Below are 20,676 nucleotides of genomic sequence, written 5' to 3'. Positions count from 1 at the left end.
CACCTGTTCAATTTCTCATTAATGCAATTATCTAATCAACCAATCACATGGCAGTTGCTTCAATGCATTTAGGGGTGTGGTCCTGGTCAAGAATCTCAACAATCTCCTGAACTCCAAACTGAATGTCAGAATGGGAAAGAAAGGTGATTTAAGCAATTTTGAGCGTGGCATGGTTGTTGGTGCCAGACGGGCCAGTCTGAGTATTTCACAATCTGCTCAGTTACTGGGATTTTCACGCACAACCATTTCTAGGGTTTACAAAGAATGGTGTGAAAAGGGAAAAACATCCAGTATGCGGCAGTCCTGTGGGCGAAAATGCCTTGATGCTAGAGGTCAGAGGAGAATGGGCCGACTGATTCAAGCTGATAGAAGAGCAACTTTGACTGAAATAACCACTCATTACAACCGAGGTATGCAGCAAAGCATTTGTGAAGCCACAACACGCACAACCTTGAGGCGGATGGGCTACAACAGCAGAAGACCCCACCGGGTACCACTCATCTCCACTACAAATAGGAAAAAGAGGCTACAATTTGCACGAGCTCACCAAAATTGGACAGTTGAAGACTGGAAAAATGTTTCCTAGTCTGATGAGTCTCGATTTCTGTTGAGACATTCAGATAGTAGAGTCAGAATTTGGCGTAAACAGAATGAGAACATGGATCCATCATGCCTTGTTACCACTGTGCAGGCTGGTGGTGTAATGGTGTGGGGGATGTTTTCTTGGCACACTTTAGGCCCGTTAGTGCCAATTGGGCATCGTCTAAATGCCACGGCCTACCTGAGCATTGTTTCTGACCATGTCCATCCCTTTATGACCACCATGTACCCATCCTCTGATGGCTACTTCCAGCAGGATAATGCACCATGTCACAAAGCTCAAATAATTTCAAATTGGTTTCTTGAACATGACAATGAGTTCACTGCACTAAAATGGCACCCACAGACACCAGATCTCAACCCAATAGAGCATCTTTGGGATTGTGGTGGAACGGGAGCTTCGTGCCCTGGATGTGCATCCCACAAATCTCCATCAACTGCAAGATGCTATCCTGTCATTATGAGCCAACATTTCTAAAGAATGCTTTCAACACCTTGATTATATATTATATATATATATATTACATATATATACATATATATATATATATACATATACATATATACACATTAGGGATGCCACAATTCTCAATATAATATTTTTTCGGTTTTGCATTTAATTATTTTTCAACAAATTCTATCATTTGCCTCCATCCCAATATACTGAACAACACGACATCCATTCACATCACACGTTACTGTGCGTTCACACCGCCGCCGGCGAGAGCGTCAAACTTCGCTCTGGCCGCCCTGCCATCGACGCTGTAGAAAGATTTGTGGACGCGCTGCCGCTCTGACGTAGATCGAATGCTTGGTCTTTTTTGAAACGGCATTTAAAGGGGCTGCAAAGCAAACATTCATGTTGACCGGCATTTGTGCTTACTGACCACAAGTAGGGTATAACCGTATAATATAACCTCATGAAATCATTTAAATGTGAAAGTTTAAAAAAAGCAGATCGATGGAAAGAACTTAACAATTATAGTTACATGTTTGCTAACGAAATAAACCAATTAAAAGCCATTTGTGTGGTGGATAAATAATGTTGCACGTCTTCTTATCAAACCCGCCGCACCAGCAGTGATCAACCTCCTCTATTTTGCTTGGGAACTAATGTGGTAGGAACCGAAGTTTACAGCACTGCGTTCTCTAGAATCATCTCAAGCGGAGCACTACTACATTCCCATTGGTTGCCACCGGCTGCCGTCATTTCTCGATGACAGAATTTTCATTTTTGAGTGAACTATCCCTTTAATGTTAATACAACAACAAAAGACAAAGAGAAAATCACTTGCTGCTCTTGACTGAAAAACTTTAATACAGTAGCTTTAATAAGAATCAGTGTATATTTTAAAGTGAAGTCTATGTAGCGTTTTATTTTTACATTTATTCATTCAATTTCATACTTAAATGCTGCTGTACAGCTCTGAGCTGCCAGTGTGAATCTTTATGTATATATAGGCTATATATTTATTTTATATTATACTATACACTAGGAATGTGTACAAGGTTTTTTTTTTTTAAGTAAAGTTTTAAGTTTAAGTAAGGTTTTTCAAGTCTTTTAAGTAAAATAAAGAAAGAGTATTGCAATAAAAAAATAGTATTTCTTTCTCCTTAACCTCTTGCCGTTCCTGTCGCTTAAGAATCCCTAATATACATACATATATATGCATATATATACATACATACACTGATCAGGCATAATATTATGACCACTGACTGGTGAAGTGAATATATATATTTAAAGTGTTTGCTTGAAGGCAAGGTACAGATCAGGATGGAACCATTTTGTCTCAAGGAAAAACCCTGTGTTAGTTTGTCTCTGGGGCAAGTCTTTTTCTGTACCAGCATACAGCTTGAAACAAAGCACTTTGAAACAAACCAGCTATTTTAGACTGCATGTGAGCATGCAACACTGAAAATCAATATTTTTGTGCATCTCCATCTGGATGGTGAAATGTGAACTATATAGCTCCTCTGTGCTAATTTTCAGGATTATTTATACATTATTTATATGCTATTATAGTTTTTGTTAATATTTTAAATTACCTTGTATTTTTTATATTTTCTGTTTTCATTTTTTATTTTAGTTTAATTTCTGTAATTTGTATTATTATTAATATTTTTTTAATATTTCTAAATAGAAGGGCTGCCCCCTTAATAGACTAACCGTTAGTTAGTTAAAAATCTTTAGTCGAGGGCAGCCCTACTAAATAGTATTCATGTATTTTTTATTTCAGTTTTAGTTTTATTTCCGTAATTTTAGTATTTAACCCTCTGGTGCTCTTCGGTCATTTCTGACCGGAAAATTTTCTGTTTTGAAATGTTAAAAATCACAGCTTCATCGGAATGATATGAAACTTGGTGACTTTTCTTGCATTAGGTATGTTAACACAAAAAAATTGGGGTCATGATTCGAGCATGCTAATTGGTTGTAAAAAAAAAAGTAGCGTTCATTGTCTTCTGTCATAAATGACCGACCATTGGAAATGAATGGGAAATCAGCAAAAACACAAATTCTCAGAATATTTGTTTGTACAATCTACAAATCGGCCACAATGCTGAAAAAAAGTACACAGCAGTAAAGGGGTGACACTCTAAAACATCAAGAGTGTGATATTGACACATCCACTCACACGCACACACACTTATACACTAGGGATGTGACGGTGAGGAAATTTTCCCACCGGTTAATTGATGTGTGACAACACCGGTAATACCGGTATCACCGGCGGAGGCTTTTAAATCACTAATTCTATCTAACCGAAAGTAACATGCACACGACTGCTCTGAACTGAAAACGCGCCAGTGCGCACACACCGTGAATGACAGCTCGTCTGTAAATGCGCGCTCTGTGAGGCCATGGGCGCGTCTCAATCAGTTCCCTAGTTCAGTAGTCAGGGCACTGATCAAGCATTGATCAGTCTATGATTGAGATGCACGCCATGAATGCACACTGTTAGTTCGTCAGTAAAGCCTCGTTTATACTCGACGCGCCCGCACGAGCGCGAGGGTGCGCGCGGCAAAAATAAATCCGCGCAGCAGCTGAAGTAAACAATGCGCGCTCTGTGCGGCCGTGCACATTTTACTTTCGGTTTTTAATTAGCGCCAATTCGGCTGCGGGTTGCTTGAATTGTGGGTTCATTAGCCTATTATTTTTAATGAAAAACACAACAACAAAACAAATGACAAACTCCCTTAAATAGGCGCTTTTACGTTTCGCTTTGAAACCAAATCTTCCGCGATCATCTCAGTCAGCTCCTCACTCTTAAATCTGATGAATGACTCCTGCCGAGACTCACGGTCGGATCCTGCTTTATTAAGCAGACACGTTCAGTTTTTATTTGTATTGTCTGTTCTCTAACTGAACTAAATTATTTTATTACTATAAAAAAAAATCAAAAAGACGGTTGGCGGTGCCACGGTGGGCAAGTGATGTAACCGGTGTTGAGTCTGGACACCGGTAACACCGACTATCGTAGCAAGCCTATTATACACACACACACACACACACACACACACACACACACACACACACACACACACACACACACACACACACACACACACACACACACACACACACACACACACACACACACACACACACACACACACACACACACACACACACACACACACACACACACACACACACACACACACACACACACACACACACACACACACACACACACACACACACACACACACACACACACACACACACACACACACACACACACACACACACACACACACACCTATGAAAAGCTGAACCTATGAACCATATTTGGAATTTTTTTAAATCACAGCTTCATCAGAATGATATGAAACAAATAAAAACAATACTCCCACTTGTGCTCTTCGGTCAAAAATTACACTATAGGAAATAAATGGGAAATCTTCAAAAACACAAATTCACAGAAAAAAATCTATATTTCTAACAAACAAAAAAAATATCTAAAACTTTATAATAATAAGTCTTTGAGATTTTTTAAATATATATTCAAATCCATCAAAAAAAAATCATTAAATGTGTTCAAAACAGAACTAGGGAATTATCAAGCCTCTCCATAGAGACCTCTAGTAATTACACCCATGGTTGCATGATTTCTCAAATAATTCCAAAAGAGGGCGCTAATCTAGGGCCTAGTCTCTATTTTAACCTGAAATACTGCAATAATAATAAAAAAGAAATGTGTATAATTTTCAATGGCAAAAATAGACCATACTTATTGCATAAATATTAAAAATACCATCAAATCATCTCAAAATACAAAATTAAAAAGAAAAAATATTATTGAAGAAAAATAAATTGCATTGGTTTTACTGGGGTGGAGGAAGTTACATTTTTAGGTGTCCTGTCACTTATGACCGGGAAGACAACCAACGCAACCCCTAAACGAAGAGCACCAGAGGGTTAAACTTATTTCAGTTAGTTGCCAAGGCAACATTTCTAATTTTCCAAATCTAATTATATATATTTTATTTCAGATTTATTTCAATTAACAAAAATGTTAAATGACACAACTGCTGATTTCTTAAGTTTCATCCATGCTTAATATTCAGGATATAACTATTACTCACGGATCTCCTCCACCACCTCTGGATCACATTCTTTGTACTTCTCCAGTTCAAGCTTCAGATGATCTTTCTGACTTTTCAATGCAGTGAGCTCCTTCAGGAGATCCTCTCTCTCATCCTAAACACACACAAAATCAGTAGTCAGACAAAGCCCACAAACATTACATATGTATAGTAATCTAGTTCAAAGAGACAGAGCTGAACGCACATTAACTTCACGTCCCACTTTGGCTTTGTCAACTGCTTGCTGAAGGGCTTTTTTGCGCTGATTTCCCTCTTCATGCTACTCAGACAAAAAAAAAAATCAATACAATACACTTCTGCAAAAAAGTATTTCCCTCAGAACAGAATGTTTTACATCTAAATTAATAGTATGATAGCATAAAGCAAACAAAAATAAGCAGATTCTGATAACAAAAATCAGAGGTGGAAAGAGTAACAAAATATTCTACTCAAGTAAAAGTACTATTACTTCAATAAAATTGTACTTAGGTACAAGTAAAAGTACCAGTCTAAAAATGTACTCAAGTAAAAGTAAAAAGTAGTTCATTAATGTACTCAGAGTAAAAGAGTTACTTTTTTTTAACAGCGGGGTGCGAGACTCTCCCGTGTAGGGTTGTAATAGAATGAGATTTTCACGATATGAAAACATCAGTTTCACAGCATCACGGTATTAATTATTTAATAAATAAACTGTATTATTAAATTATGGTTAATATTATCTCCAGTTAAAATGGGCATTAAATTAATGAAAACTTTTTCTGGGGGTTGAACAAATGCTTTATTCCAACAAACTTGAAACCATTTGTTGGTTTTGTTTATTAAAATTTCAATAAAACATGTCTGAACTAAATTAAATAAATTATTATTAATTAGATTAACAACTTTAAGAATAATAGAGTCCTATGAAATTTTTCTTTTTATGATTTTTATACAAATATATTACCAAAACGGTGGTAATCAAACAAAATGTTATATTAAATAGGTTATCTTTGGCGATTAGGGCATCAGGGACATGCACACTTACGCACCATTTAAAAAAAAATATAGCAATACAAACAATGTAGAACAGCTTGTTTACAGCGTGCGTCTCCCTCAGACTACAAACGAAGCTCTGTCGCACCAGATAACACGTCACAGCGTCTTACGTCAGCAGTGTCACTGTGGCGTCGTGAACGCGGATTCAAACAAAGCCGGAAGAGAAGACAATGCTTAATAAAGTCTTAGTTTTTGTTATTTTTGGACCAAAATGTATTGTCGACGCTTCAAAAGAGTCCAACTAACCAAATGATGTCACATAAGGACTACTTTGATGATGTTTTCATTACCTTTCTGGACGTGGACAGCAAAGTGTGCATACACTTACATTCAAAGGACTGAAAGCCCTCGGACTAAATCTAAAATATCTTAAACTGTGTTACGAGGATGAACGGAGGTCTTACGGGTGTGGAACAACATTGGGGTGAGTCATTAATGGAAGAAATTTCATGTTTGGGTGAACTAACCCTTTAAGTTATAAGCGTACCTTTATCTGCACAGAGGGATGGTGTTCCCGAAAATGTTCTATGTGTTTCCTCCTTTGCATCAACATTTTTTTGCTAATTTGATATCCTCTAGGAAAACACCCGGCAATTTTTTGTCTATATCCACAGTATTTCCATACTATCCAGGGGTTCACAACGGCGTTTCGCTTTCAGCTGGGTCTGACGTCTGTCTTGTCCGTCCGTCTCCATCTTTTTGTGATTTTTGCGTGTTCGTTCTCCCGCCCTTCAATTCAATGCAGTCGTTTCCGGATCGCGATTTTCATCCCTTTGTATCATTTATTTTTACCCAGTAACGGATGTGGTTTAAAATGTAGCGAAGTACAATACTTAAAACAAAACATACTTAAGTAAAAGTAAAATTACAGATTTTTAAAACTACTTAAAAAAGGAGAAGTACACAGAAAAACTACTCAATTACAGTAACGCGAGTAAATGTAATTCGTTACTTTCCACCTCTGACAAAAAAAAGCAGATATGTACATTAGGTTTCTTTGTTGGTTTCATTGTATTATTTTAGTGTCATGTGTTACCCTGATGATGTTTTGACCCTGTGCACTGTCTATAAATGTGTTAGGGATAGAATATGTGTGTTAGGGATAGAATACCGCCATCTGTAGGTTTGTGGAAAAACTTTAGGAATTATAGTTAAAGAGAAAGAGAGTGCAATGACCACATTATCCAATAGAGGTCCATAGGGAAGTTATGCAAAAGTTAAGCTGCCTTTCATCTTTCTTTTATTTGCCCTTTTCCCTCTCTTTCTCATGATTGTTCCATGTTGCATTTGTGCTCTAGTATTTGTCCTTCATTTATGTATGGAATTTTTTCAGATTTATGCCAGTTTTGTTGATTTTATTTGCCAGTTTCTATAAAAATGCTCTCTGTTGCAGTCATACACATGTGTGTGTTTGTGTGTGTGTGTGTGTGTGTGTGTGCGTGTGTGTATGAGACAGAAAGTTCGTTCCACTTTGTGTTTATGCTCTAGGACCAGATCTTGATATAAATGTAGACATTTTCAGATTTATACTGGATTTAGTTGATTTTTTTTTACAAACAAAGTAAAAAAAAAAGCATTTTTTACATTTTCCCATTCATTGCCAAAATCCAAAAAAATGCTCCAGACACCTGTGTTTGTGTTTGTGTGTGTGTGCGTGTGAGTGAACATGCTTGTTCCATATTGCATTTGTGCTCTAGTATTAGTACTTCATTCATGTATGAAAATCTTTCAGATTTATGCCAGTTTTGTTGATTTTATTTGCCAGTTTCTATAAAAATGCTCTCTGTTGCAGTCACACACATGTGTGTGTTTGTGTGTGTGTGTGTGTGTGTGCGTGTGTGTATGAGACAGAAAGTTCGTTCTACTTTGTGTTTATGCTCTAGGACCAGACCTTGATATAAATGTGGAAATTTTCAGATTTATACTGGATTTAGTAAAAAAAAATTGACAAAAAAAGTGAAAAAAATGTATTTTTTACACTTTCCCATTCATTTTCAATGTGGGGTCAATCTGACCCCGAGGGACTTAAACGGTAAAAAAATTTTTACACACCTTTAGAACAACCAAATCAAGCCCATATTTTTTGTGCATGTTTAGATAGATTATTTAGGAAAAGTCACCGAGTCTCATGGCCCTGAGATGAAGGGAACATTTTTAAAAAATGGAGGAAAAGTCCAGTGGGGTCAGCTGGACCCCAAGGGACGATTAAGGGTTAAATTAACTCTGATTCATCATGTGGCTCTCTGTTGTTGGTTGGTTGGTTGGTGATTTAATGCCATATCAGCTTCCTTATATATAAGGGTTGCAAAGACTAGTTGACTTTAATGCTCTGCCATGACGCTTTAAGCTTGATGTCGACTAGTCGCTGGTCACAGCAGGATAAGAAATCTTTGAAGTCCAGTTTTTTACCATGTTTCCAAACAGTTAAAATGACAAATAAATGCATAGTCCGAGAGCGCTCTACAAGATATGTTTGATAATACCATCTGGATGCTCAAAATTTATCGGGAGAATGCATGTTTTAAACATCCTATTGTAAACGCAAGTTAATCTCTGTTCTAAACTTATGCATGCTGCATTGTAACGCACACACATACAATGCACATCATGCACAGGTTGCGCGCAAGCAGAATCATTCAGTAGCACAGAAATGTTTTATCAACACTTTTCTGTGATTTATCAACAAAACAGCTTAGAAAGTGAAAAGTTCTAGCATATATTTCTTAGTAACAAAAACCCACAGCTTCACTATTAGTAAAGAGACGCTGCCAGGTAGAATGAATTCACACGCAATAGCTCTCTCACTAATGCATTCCTAGAAATGTAATCTTTACTGTGCTACTTTATCTGTATCTGATTTAGAACGAGCAAAAATCTGCAGGAAATATAACCACCCAAAGACAAAATAGCAGCAAAAAAATAAGCTGTTATGTATGAGCAATAGCCTTATGGGCAGCAATGTGTCATATAATATGCCATAGTTGTGCAGAAGGTAACCCACGTTCGAGTCTCGGCTTGAGGTTCAGGCTTATTAATGCGACTAGTCGACTCGACTTTCATCACATAAATGTCGACTTCTAATGTCAACCCCTAATACACATACACTATATTGCCAAAAATATTAGAATACCCCTCCAAATCATAGAAATCATGTGTTCCAATCACTTCAGGTGTTCCAATCACTTCCATGGCCACAGGTGTATAAAATCAAGCACCTAGGCATGCAGACTGCTTCTACTTACTGAAGAGTTAATAGCTACAGACCTGAAGACTTTGTATGGCCATTAGATTAGCTCAAGAACAGTGTGTAGAGTCTCATGGAACGGATTTCCATGGCAGAGCAGCTGCACCAAGTGTAATGCAAAGTGTTGGATGCAGATGTGTAAAGCACGCCACCACTGGACTCTAGAGCAGTGGAGACGTGTTCTCTGGAGTGACGAATCACGCTTCTCTGTCTGGCAATCCGATGGACGAGTCTGGGTTTGGCGGTTGCCAGGAGAATGTTACTTGCCTGACTGCATTGTGCCAAGTGTAAAGTTTGATGGAGGGCGGATTATGGTGTGGGGTTGTTTTTCAGGGGTTGGGCTTGGCCCCTTAGTTCCAGTGAAAGGAACTCTTAATGCTTCAGAATATTTAATGCTCCCAACTTTGTGGGAACAGTTTGTGGATGGCCTCTTCCTGTTCCAACATGACTGTGCACCAGTGCACAATGCAAGGACCATAAAGACATGGATGAGCGAGTTTAGTGTGGAGGAACTTGACTGGCCTGCACAGAGTCCTGACCTCAACCCGATAGAACACCTTTAGGATGAACTAGAGCGGAGACTGCGAGCCAAGCCTTCTCGTCCAACATTGTGCCTGACCTCACAAATGCGCTTCTAGAAGAATGGTCAAAAATTCCCATAAACACACTCCTAAACCTTGTGGAAAGTCTTCCCAGAAGAGTTGAATCTGTTATAAAGCAAAGGGTGGGCCAACTCCATATTAAACCCTAAGGATTAAGAATTGGATGTCATTAAAGTTCATGTGCATGTAAAGGCAGGCATTTCAAAACTTTTGGCAATATAGTGTATATAATTAAGACTCAACTTCTACCCACATTAGAGTTAATTTCATACAGTTTGTTGTTCGTACACTGATCCCATTCATTTTGCCATTTGTTGAAAAACGCATCACCTGTATTGTGATCAGTTATTAGTACATTTTAAGGTTAGAAGATTTTCGTAGAAATCAAGTAGATTGGTATATTAAAATAATATATAATTGAAATATTTATTTTATGTTCAGGGTTTTTTCCTGCATTGAAAATATTTGGCAGCCTCCAAAGATTATTTAATGTTACAATTCCTGCTGTTCTGCAGTACCCGCTGATAGCCAGCTGCTTTAAAAATGCTTGGGTAAGTGTTTGTGTAAGCGCTCTGTTAAGAGCTTCAACGGTTTCTATTTACAAAGTGTTTTTGCAGCGTTGAGGTTTGTAGCCAACACTGCACAGTGTACATGTCAAATAGCAGAAATGTAGCAGTGCAGATTAATGAGAGTCAGATATCAGAAAGAGATGCCCTTACTTGTTTCTCCAGTTCCTCTAATCTGCGTTTACGTGCATGCAGGGCTTTACTGGGGAATGCCCAGTAATAGTTGGAGGTGCCCACCCTCTCTGTGTCCACCATGTTATCATCCACCAGACTCTGCAACACCTCTTTCACTGACATGGGAGCTAAAGAAAAAAATAACTGTCACTTGCCCTTTCAGGCCAGTGCTGCATTGCCACTGAAAGTTTGAGACAATTTGACTGTCTCTTTTGACTGTTCATTTACGTTTAAAACTTGCAAACACAAGCATTTGGTTTTCTGTGGTGTTCTCAAGATCATGGCAAAATTACAAAATTTGCTGATTTGTCTCAAAGAAAAAAAGGATAACATGGATGATTTTGTCAAAATCAGTTCTGTTTTGCATCATATAACTGTATCAGGGATGGAAATTAGCACCCGCCACCAGCCAAATGCAGGTGATTTTGTGTTGTAGCGGGTAAACTCGCTTCACCTACCAGCCACCGTGGTGGGTAAATAATAATAGCATAGCCTACTGTTTCACCTGGACGGCAGACACTTTTAGGAGGCACACCTTCAAAAAAATGTCGCGTTACAAATCAAATTCACAATAAGTAGTAGAGCAGTTAATTTGCGCGTAGTTGCGTTTTAGCGGCTTTATTGCCATAGTGGCGGATAGGGTTGCCACCCGTCCCGTAAAATACGGAATCGTCCCGTATTTACAAGCAAAATGACGCGTTCCGTATCAAACCAATACGGGACGCGATTTGTCCCGTATTTTACACAGGTCCACACATAGTTCAATAAACACATACGGATTTTGCAGTGTGGAGAATACTGATAGCAAATATAAACAAATCAATTTCACAATAAGTAGTACAGGAGCTCATTTGTGCGTGATTGCGGGCTTTGTTGCCATAGCGGCGGAGTCTCGAGAACATGCGCTGTGCCGTGTGCAGTGTGCCTGAAAACTTGCGCGGTTTTTTAAAAAACATGTCGAGCTCGTGTCGCGTCCACCGTTTGAACGCAAGAGGATCTCCAGATATAGAACTGAATTAATATCAAAAAGGTATCAATGGGTCTGTCCAGTAACTCATGATGAACCTCAGGCCAACTGCACACTTTATGAGAAGCATTTCAGTGTCTCAGACTGACTGACTTTGGTGACAGACCGGTCTATGTGACACACACATCCGTGCTTCTAAAGGTAGGCCTATAGTTTTTTTTAATGGATAACATATTACTATAATATTCCAATACATTATCAGAGCTTGGCAGACAGAATTATTATTTTTTAGACAGGTTAATTAATAGATTATAGCCTAATAAATGTTATTATTAATTTATAATTTAGCTAGGCTATATCATACATAATAAATAATCCTGTCTTATAAAGTTTATGACATTTAAAAAATATTTAGATAAAAATGGGACAAATAATTACACGATAATATAGTCATAATTTAAGTAAATTATTCAAAGAAAATAAACATTTTTAAAATTCAAAAAAGTGATTAGGCCTACTGGTTCAGAATGACGGCTTAAAGGGACAGTTCACCCAAAAATGAAAATTCTGTCATCATTTATTCACCCTCAAGTTGTTCCAAACATGTATACATTTCTTTGTTATGTTGAACACATAGGAAGATTACTGTGGAAGTCAATGGTGCCCCCAAAGCAGCCTGGTACAAACTTTCTTCAAAATATCTTCTTTTGTGTACAGCAGAACAAAGAAACTCATACAGGTTTGGACATCATGAGGCGTCATAAGTGCACCAAATAGGCTAAGAGTTCTTTAGAATTAAATAAAATAATCAAATGTAAAATAATATAGCATGCATGTGTTCTGTTGCAAGTTCATGTCCTTGATCTTATGTTTTCTTATGGTTTATTATTGAGCTGTCAAGTTGTTAAGGTTGAAATAATCATTTCATGACGTATTCTTTATTTCTGTCCTTTATGCAATTGTTTTTTAGGCTATTTTTTTCCAGGGGGGGGGGGGGGGGGGTCGACGTGTCGTGAATGGGTGTCCCTTATTTTGCCACACTGAAGGTGGCAACCCTAGTGGCGGAGTCTCGAGAACATGCGCTGAAAACTTGCGCGGTTTTTTAAAAACATATCAAGCTTGCGTCGTGTCCACCGTTTGAACGCAAGAGGATCTCCAGATATAGGGCTGAATAGAAAAAAAATTATCAATGGGTCTGCCCAGTAACCCGTGATGAACCTCAGGCGAACTGCACACTTTGCAGAGAAGCATTTCAGTGTCTCAGACTGACTGACTTAAAGCAGCAGCGGTGACAGACACATCCGTGCTTATGGATAATATATTTATATAATATACCATACATTATCAGAGCTTGGCAGACAGAATTATTATATATTTTTAGACAGGTTAATTAATAGATTATAGCCTATTTAATGTTATTATTAACGTATCATTTTAATCATACATAATAAATAATCCTGCCATTTAAAGTTTGACATTTATTAAAAGAATATTTAGATAAAAATGGGACAAATAATTACATAATAATATAGTCATAATTTAAGTAAATTAATAAAAAATGAATCAATTTTGAATTTCAGAATTGTCAAAAAAGTGATTACTGGTTCAGAATGACTGCTTAAAGAGACAGTTCACCCAAAAATGAAAATTCTGTCATCATTTTCTCACCCTCAAGTTGTTCCAAAACATGTATTTCTTTGTTATGTTGAACACATTGGAAGATTCATTCCTACTACGGAAGTCAATGGTGCCCCCAAAGCAGCCTGGTTACAGTTTTCTTCAAAATATCTTCTTTTGTGTTCAGCAGAACAAAGAAACTCATACAGGTTTGGAACATCATGAGGGAGAGTAAATGACAGAATGTTTTAGTTTTGGGTAAACTATCCCTTTAGAGTGCACCAAATAGGCTACTAAAGAGTTCTTTAGAAATAAATTAAATAATCAAATGTAAAATAATACAAATTTTATATTTTATATTGTCGTGAATGGGTGTCTCTTATTTTGCCACACTGAAGGTGGCAACCCTAGTATGTCGTCAACACGCTTCAAAAGATGCCAAAACTAATAGTTTCATTGTTGGGACTAAAAACCTAAAACTGGAAGCCATAAAAGACCACGAATCATCCAAATGCCACATCCATTAATCTGCCCAACTCATTTAATGAAATGTATATCAGTTCATGGCTTGTGTGTGTATAAGAGAGAAAGAGAAAATGTCAGTATTTCATTGAGACTTGAGATTAAATAAACTGCTTAAGTATTGTAGAGCTTGTAGTATTAATTTTCACATGCAGTTACACATTGTCGGTTAAAAACAAGAAAGTAGCAGGTAAAAACATTGAGTGGCTGGTAGATTTTGAAATCACAAAAAACAAAAAAGTTAATTTCCATCCCTGAACTGTATAATAATACAATAAAGCTGTATAATGTCTTGCATTTTCCTACTGCTGGTTTCATTGTCCTGATGTGAATAGTTTTTTTTAATCCTTTTTTGGGTAATTGCCTGAAATACGGTCTGTGGTTAACACAAGCTCGATATTTTCATGCTTTATTCTACGACATAAAATACATCAGTAATCCACCTCTTTCATACGCCCCATGACGCTTTGCATTAATTATGGGAATAACTTCCTTTCAACTGTAAACAATTTAGGGCTGGGTATTGACACAAATTTCATGATTCGATTTGATTTCTATTCTCAAGCTTTCGATTTGATTCCGATTTCGATTCGATATCGATTATTTTATTTAAATATATCAGATAGAGTACATGGCAAATTTTCGAGGGAAAAAAAAAAAATATCTCAACTAATGCTGTAAACTATGCATAGACAGCAATTTAATTAACACTTTCCAGGCCCAGAAAGGTAGTAGAAACAATGTTAAAATAGTCCATGTGACTCCAGTGGTTCAACCTTAATTTTATGAAGCGACAAGAATACTTTTTGTGCGAAAAAATAAACAAAACTAACGACTTTATTCAACAATTTCGTTCTAGCCTGTGTCAGTTTCTGAGTCAAGTTGAACCACTGTACTCGCTAGGGCTGTCACTTTACGTTCGAAAATCGATTGCACAATCGATCGGACCAACCAACACAAGTTTCGAAAACGAAAATAGGGCATCGATTTTAACCAAATATGTACACTATTATTTTTGAACGAATTAAACAAATAAAAAAGGACCCGTGGAGGCAGAGCCATGCAGCTCGAAATCAAACAGGGGAAAGACGGCCTTAACAGCAATGGGGGATCTGTTTGGTGACATCTACACAAGGGGCTACGAAAGAGTGAATGACGTCGAAAGCGACCTCTTACAGGAGATGTTGATTTATGAAAAGGAACCACCTTTGCCAGCTGACAGCGACCCGCTTTTGTGGTGGAAGATTGGCAGTTCCAAATACCCCCACCTTGCGCAGCTGGCAATGAAGTACCTGAGTGTCCCTGGGACATTAGTGCGGTCGGAGCGTGTCTTCTCAACAGCTGGGCATATAGTGAATAAAAAACGCTCTGCTCTGGACCCCGAAAATGTTGATAGACTTGTTTTCCTGTCCAATAATTTGTAATAGAGCCTTATTTGCACGTTTCATCAGTAACGCCCGCATAGTGTCGGTTACGTTCAATTAAAAAAAACACATGGCCTGTTCGCAAGCTAAGTTCATTCAAAGTTTCATTTTGAACGGTTGAATAATTTCGTTAAATTATCATCCACACGAACTTCACATTCAGTGTAGGCTAGTAAATTTTTAAGCTTTATTTTCAACCTCTTTTCATGGGCTACATTTTGTTGTTGTTGTTGTTGTTGTTGTGGAATGTATAATCGTAAACACAGCCATGTTAAAGCCTGTAGCTAATGTTTTTCTTTGACGTTATGGCAGTCCACTCTGCTCCCAGAATGTTGCACTCCTGTTTGTCATTGTGCACAAAATAAATCATCAGAAATATTGCTGACTTGTGCGTCTCAAGCGCCCTCTTTACTTTTATCCTAATGCCCGTTAGTTGTCCGTGGATTGGCGTAGGCTATATTTAGCGTTGAAAATGAAAACGTCATTTAAAATCGATTTTAGAATCGATTCAATGAACACTTGTGTCTCAAAAATCGAACAGGATTTTTTTTCAAAATTGACAGCCCTAGTACTCGCATGGACTATTTTAACGATGTCTTTACTACCTTTCTGGGCCTTTAAAGTGTTAATTATATTGCAGTCTATGGAGGGATCAGAGAGCTCTCCGATTTTATCAACAATATCTTCATTTGTGTTCCGAAGATGAACGAAGGTCTTACGGGTGTGGAACGACATGAGGGTGAGTAATTAATGACAGAATTTTCATATTTGGGTGAACTAACCATTTAAATATTGAAGAACATAAAAAATTATAATGAATATGTAATGTGGTGCATATATTTATCAAAATGCTATCCTCATTTTCTGTTTATGGTCACTGGATATGGTTTTTCTGAGGTAAATGTGACATTACGTGACATTGTTTACAAGCTGTTTTATTGACGTCTTTCTGCAGTTGAAGCGTTGACTGATTGAGCGTTTACATGTGATGTGATATGGATTTCGGTAAGTTGTACACTATGTTTTAACATACCATAATATGTACATTTATGTTCATTTCTCGCTGTAACTGGTATTAAAGCGGATAAAATGATCACTTCACGTGGGCTCCGCACTGCCGCTTTTCTTGAACTGGGCGCTACTGTGATCTGCCACATTAAACAGCGACAAAACTGTATTTCTTTTGTGAATTTCATAATAAAATGGTCGTAATTTGAAATCTGAGACTTTGTTTCATATCAAAAGTAACAATGCGCAAAGATTATTGCGATTTATTGGATGGGAGGCGTGGTACAATATTCTGTTCATTCATGAACTGAAAACAGGATGACTAATCATTCTTGGGATTTAAGAATCGATATCTGTTCGTAAAAATGAGAATCGATTCAAATCGAGAAATCTATATATTTTACCCAGCCGTAAAACAAACAGCAAAAGGTTTGCTCTATGAACGCAATAATAAGAATTTTTAAAAACATTGAGAAGACATTATTCAACTTACCCTAAAACCATTGAACATTAAAACAACATTTAAAGTGTAAAAGCATTTTACTACAATTATTACAACAGACCATGAATAACCCCCGATTATTTCCACAGCAATATTACGGACATGTTATCACTGTAGTAATATATGTATGTCTGTATTATATAACGTGTTGACTTAATCAAAAATGTTGATTAGCTGGAACATTGAGAATATTTCAATGTGATTTCCATCATTTTGACAGTCAACAAATTAGGGCTGGGTAAAAAAATATCGATTTCTCTATTTTAATCGATTCTCACTTTTACAAAACAATATCGATTCTTAAATCCCAAGAATCGATTAGTCATCCTGTTTTCAGTTAATGAATGAAATAAACATTGTAGCGCACCTCCCATCCAATAAATCGCTATAATCTACAAATTACAAATTAGGTCTATTTTTTACGAAATTCAAAAGCATAAATACCGCTTTGGCGCTGTGGCGCGAGAACGCTCTCCCGCAGCTCAGCTCAAGAGAACCAGCAGCGTGGAATGCACATGAACTGATCTTCTCTTCCGCCTTAATCCCAGTTACAGCGCGAAGTAAACATGAATAAGCATCTGAAAGTGTGTTAAAAGATACAGGATAACTTACTGAAATCCGTATCATGCCACATGAAATAGCTCAAGTTCCAACCGCAGAAAGACTTAAGTAAAATGGCAAATAAGTAAACAATGTCGTGTAACGTCACATTTACCCCAGAAAAACCATATCCAGTGTCCATAAACTCATTAGTAAGTTTTAATCAGGTAGAAAAAAAAAACTCTAGAGAGGAGCATTTTGATAATTATATGCACCACATTATTCATTGTCATTTTTAATGTTCTTCAATTTAATGCATGTAGCCTATGAATAAATCTGGCAAGTTTTTATGACAGCCAAATGTTTATATTTCATAAAACTAATTGGAGTATAAATATGATTATGTAATTGCAAAGTTAATATTATAACTATTATTATTTTATTAAAAAAAACATAATTTAGTGTAATTTAAGTGTTTGTATACAAATCAGTTCATTTTTTACCTTCAATATTAGTAGGCTAATGTAGTACAACTGACTCCCATAGTTTACAACATAGTTCAGAGATTTGTTTTCCTTGAGAAAATTGGCCATGTAAGTTATTGTACCTGCTTTATATCTAAAGTAATCAATATTGAATTGAATCTAATCGAAAATCGAATTGAAAGCTTGTGAATCGAAATCGAATCGAATTGTGAAATTTCTGCCCTACAACAAATATTGTATTATATTATATTCCAGTAACACTGCTAAAAGAAATTAGAAGTGAAAAGGGGAGACAATAACATTTTAAATCATCCATATGAAAACAAACCTGGAAAGAGATGTGAGGATTTGGGGAGAAAAAACAAGAGATTCATTCCAGTAAATTATTAATGAGATATCATAAATTAAAATGGGAGGGTAGACCACAAATGCACAGTATATTTTGTCCTTTTCATACTGTTACAGAAGAATACAAAGGGGAATAAAAGGAAATAATCAGGAGGAAAAGAATGCAGTGTATGAAAAAAGCTTGCCATAGATATTCATGTTGAAAATAGTCTGAAAATAGAGGCTAAATAAATCAATTTTACAGCTCATTCAGTCAAACAGATAAGGATTATTTGTTAGCACAACCTTAAGATTAGAAATGATTTGTTTCAGTCTCTTTGGCTGCGTTCACACTGCAGGCTGAAACGACCCAATTCCGATTTTTTTGCCCTTATGCGACCTGTATCTGATCTTTTCATGACAGTCTGAACGACACAGATCCGATCTTTTCAAATGCGACCCAGGCCACTTGGGTATGTGGTCCAAATCCGATACATATCCGATCTTTTGAAATGCGTCTTCAGTCTGAACTGCCAGGTCACATGTATCCGACCCGCACGTCGTTGATGCGCGACAAACGTCATCATTGTAACTCCAGTTCCTTACTCCAGTCCAGTGGTGGCGGTAATGCACAAGAAATAGTTGCTAACCGCCAATAAAAGAAGAAGTATGCACCTGTTGCTAGCCAATACACTCCAACGCGTTTCTGCACTGTTATGGGCCGGCGCAGACGTGTCTCTTCCCGTGACAAAGTTAGTTGAAGGCGCTCGCAAACATAATTGAAGGTGGATCTGGTCATTCTGAAGTTACTGACGAATTCGGTATCAGTAAAGCCACTCACATCAGTATCCCACCACTCCTGGCTGCGGCTCCACACACACACGTTTCTCTGTACCGACGTTGCTACCACTGCTCCACAAAACGCCATGGCCAAAAACCTTGCTCTCCTCCTCTTTTTTAATTTTCTTCTTAACATGAGAAAGTTGTAATGGTGCTGGCTCCGTTGCGAAAATAACTTTAATAAAGCTAAACGAACTCCAATGCTGACACCCATATTTGGCTACTTCCATAAACAACAAGTGACGTCGTTGACCGTTGAGTACTCTTCTGCGCATGCGGGTCACTTCTGGGTCATTTCACGTTCACACAGGAGATCACAAAAGGTCGCATTTAATTGGAAATGTGAACGGCCTTGCAAAAAAAAAAATCGCATTTTTTCAAAAAATCGGAATTGAGCTTTAAGCCCTGCAGTGTGAACACAGCCTTTGACTGGAACTTCCTAAACCAAAAGTGCCTCCCATAATCAAAAACAGTATATTCATTTGGAAAAAGGTGGATACTGTGTTGTTGTTTTTTTGGTTCTTGAGGACATTAAATTCCTGCATCCCAATTCGCCTACTTATACTACGACCTAAAAGTATGTACTCTTTTTGTAAAGAAAAATTACACACTTTTGAGGGTGTAGCAGAAGAGTATGCAAGCTTTGGGACATACTACTTTGTCATCTTTAACGGACTCTGTCGCTTAGTTACTGTACATGCATCCCGTCACCGTTTAAACTGCCCTGTCAATCATCGTCACAGTTAAAATCCTCCACATTCAATTTAATTTCCTACCATATCGGAGAGAAATGTAGCCGCACGTTGATCTGCCATTCGTGGGTCTTTAATGCAGAGACTCCTCATGTGTTTGCAGCTTAAATATATTGATGCATTTAAAAGTTAATGGCCAAACGAATCATTACAAAAGTTCACAATGCTGCTGCAGGTGAAATATAATGTGGATAACATTGAATAAATATCTTTTCGTCAGGTTAAATACTCATAATTGATCACAAACCCCTTTATCTAAACCTATCTAGTTCTAATCGAATCCTCATCCAACTCGCAATGGGTTGTGGGCAATATCAGCCGTTAGAGTGTGCGTCAATCTGCACTAGGAATTCTGAACGGAAATAGTAGACCACCCGGGTATCTTTGGAATACTCTTTTCAACATACTACGATTTGGGACATACTAATTCTATTTTCGAATACTATTTAGTATGGATAGTATGCGAATTGGGACGCAGCAATAGTCACCACGGCGAATAGATAAACTCATCTACTCACTAGTTAAATTTTACACCCTCTGTTTTTATACTCACACTCAAGCAACTCAGACTAAGGAATTTTTTTTAATAAAGACTAAATGAGTAGTGAGAAGCTTAATGGTGATGATGCTGAAGTTGAGTGACAATGGTGTTTTTTTTACTTGTGGTGATTGTATTCAGGCTTCAAAATTCATAAAAGTTGAGTTCATTTGTGAAGATTAATGAACAAAATGTGCTGTGTAAGAATCATAAACTTTTGTTGGATACAGAGCTTATTTTCTGCAATAATCCAAAAGCCAAAGAAAAAAAAACAGGGTGATGCTAAACTTCCAGATTGGCTTAAAAAATGTGCCATCAGCAGTCTACTATTTAAAATGGCAAA

At 37.2% G+C, this 20,676-nt stretch overlaps 1 protein-coding gene across 1 annotated transcript in view; it reads right to left on the bottom strand.

Moving 5' to 3' along the window:
* Positions 1-20,676, bottom strand: part of mnd1 (meiotic nuclear divisions 1 homolog) — a 31,785-nt gene that overhangs the window by 9,215 nt on the left and 1,894 nt on the right. Inside the window, exons 4-6 of the mRNA XM_079812917.1 lie at positions 10,791-10,939; positions 5,396-5,470; positions 5,191-5,305 (exon numbers count right to left, since the gene is read on the bottom strand). Of these exons, the coding sequence (XP_079669043.1) occupies positions 5,191-5,305; positions 5,396-5,470; positions 10,791-10,939 (339 nt within the window). The remainder of the gene's footprint in view (positions 1-5,190; positions 5,306-5,395; positions 5,471-10,790; positions 10,940-20,676) is intronic.

The sequence above is a fragment of the Gobio gobio genome (assembly GCF_949357685.1).
Source record: "Gobio gobio genome assembly, chromosome: 3".
Classification (NCBI taxonomy): domain Eukaryota; kingdom Metazoa; phylum Chordata; class Actinopteri; order Cypriniformes; family Gobionidae; genus Gobio; species Gobio gobio.
The sequence above is the reverse complement of the archived record's forward strand: the minus strand, read 5'-3'. Positions and strand labels throughout refer to the sequence as shown.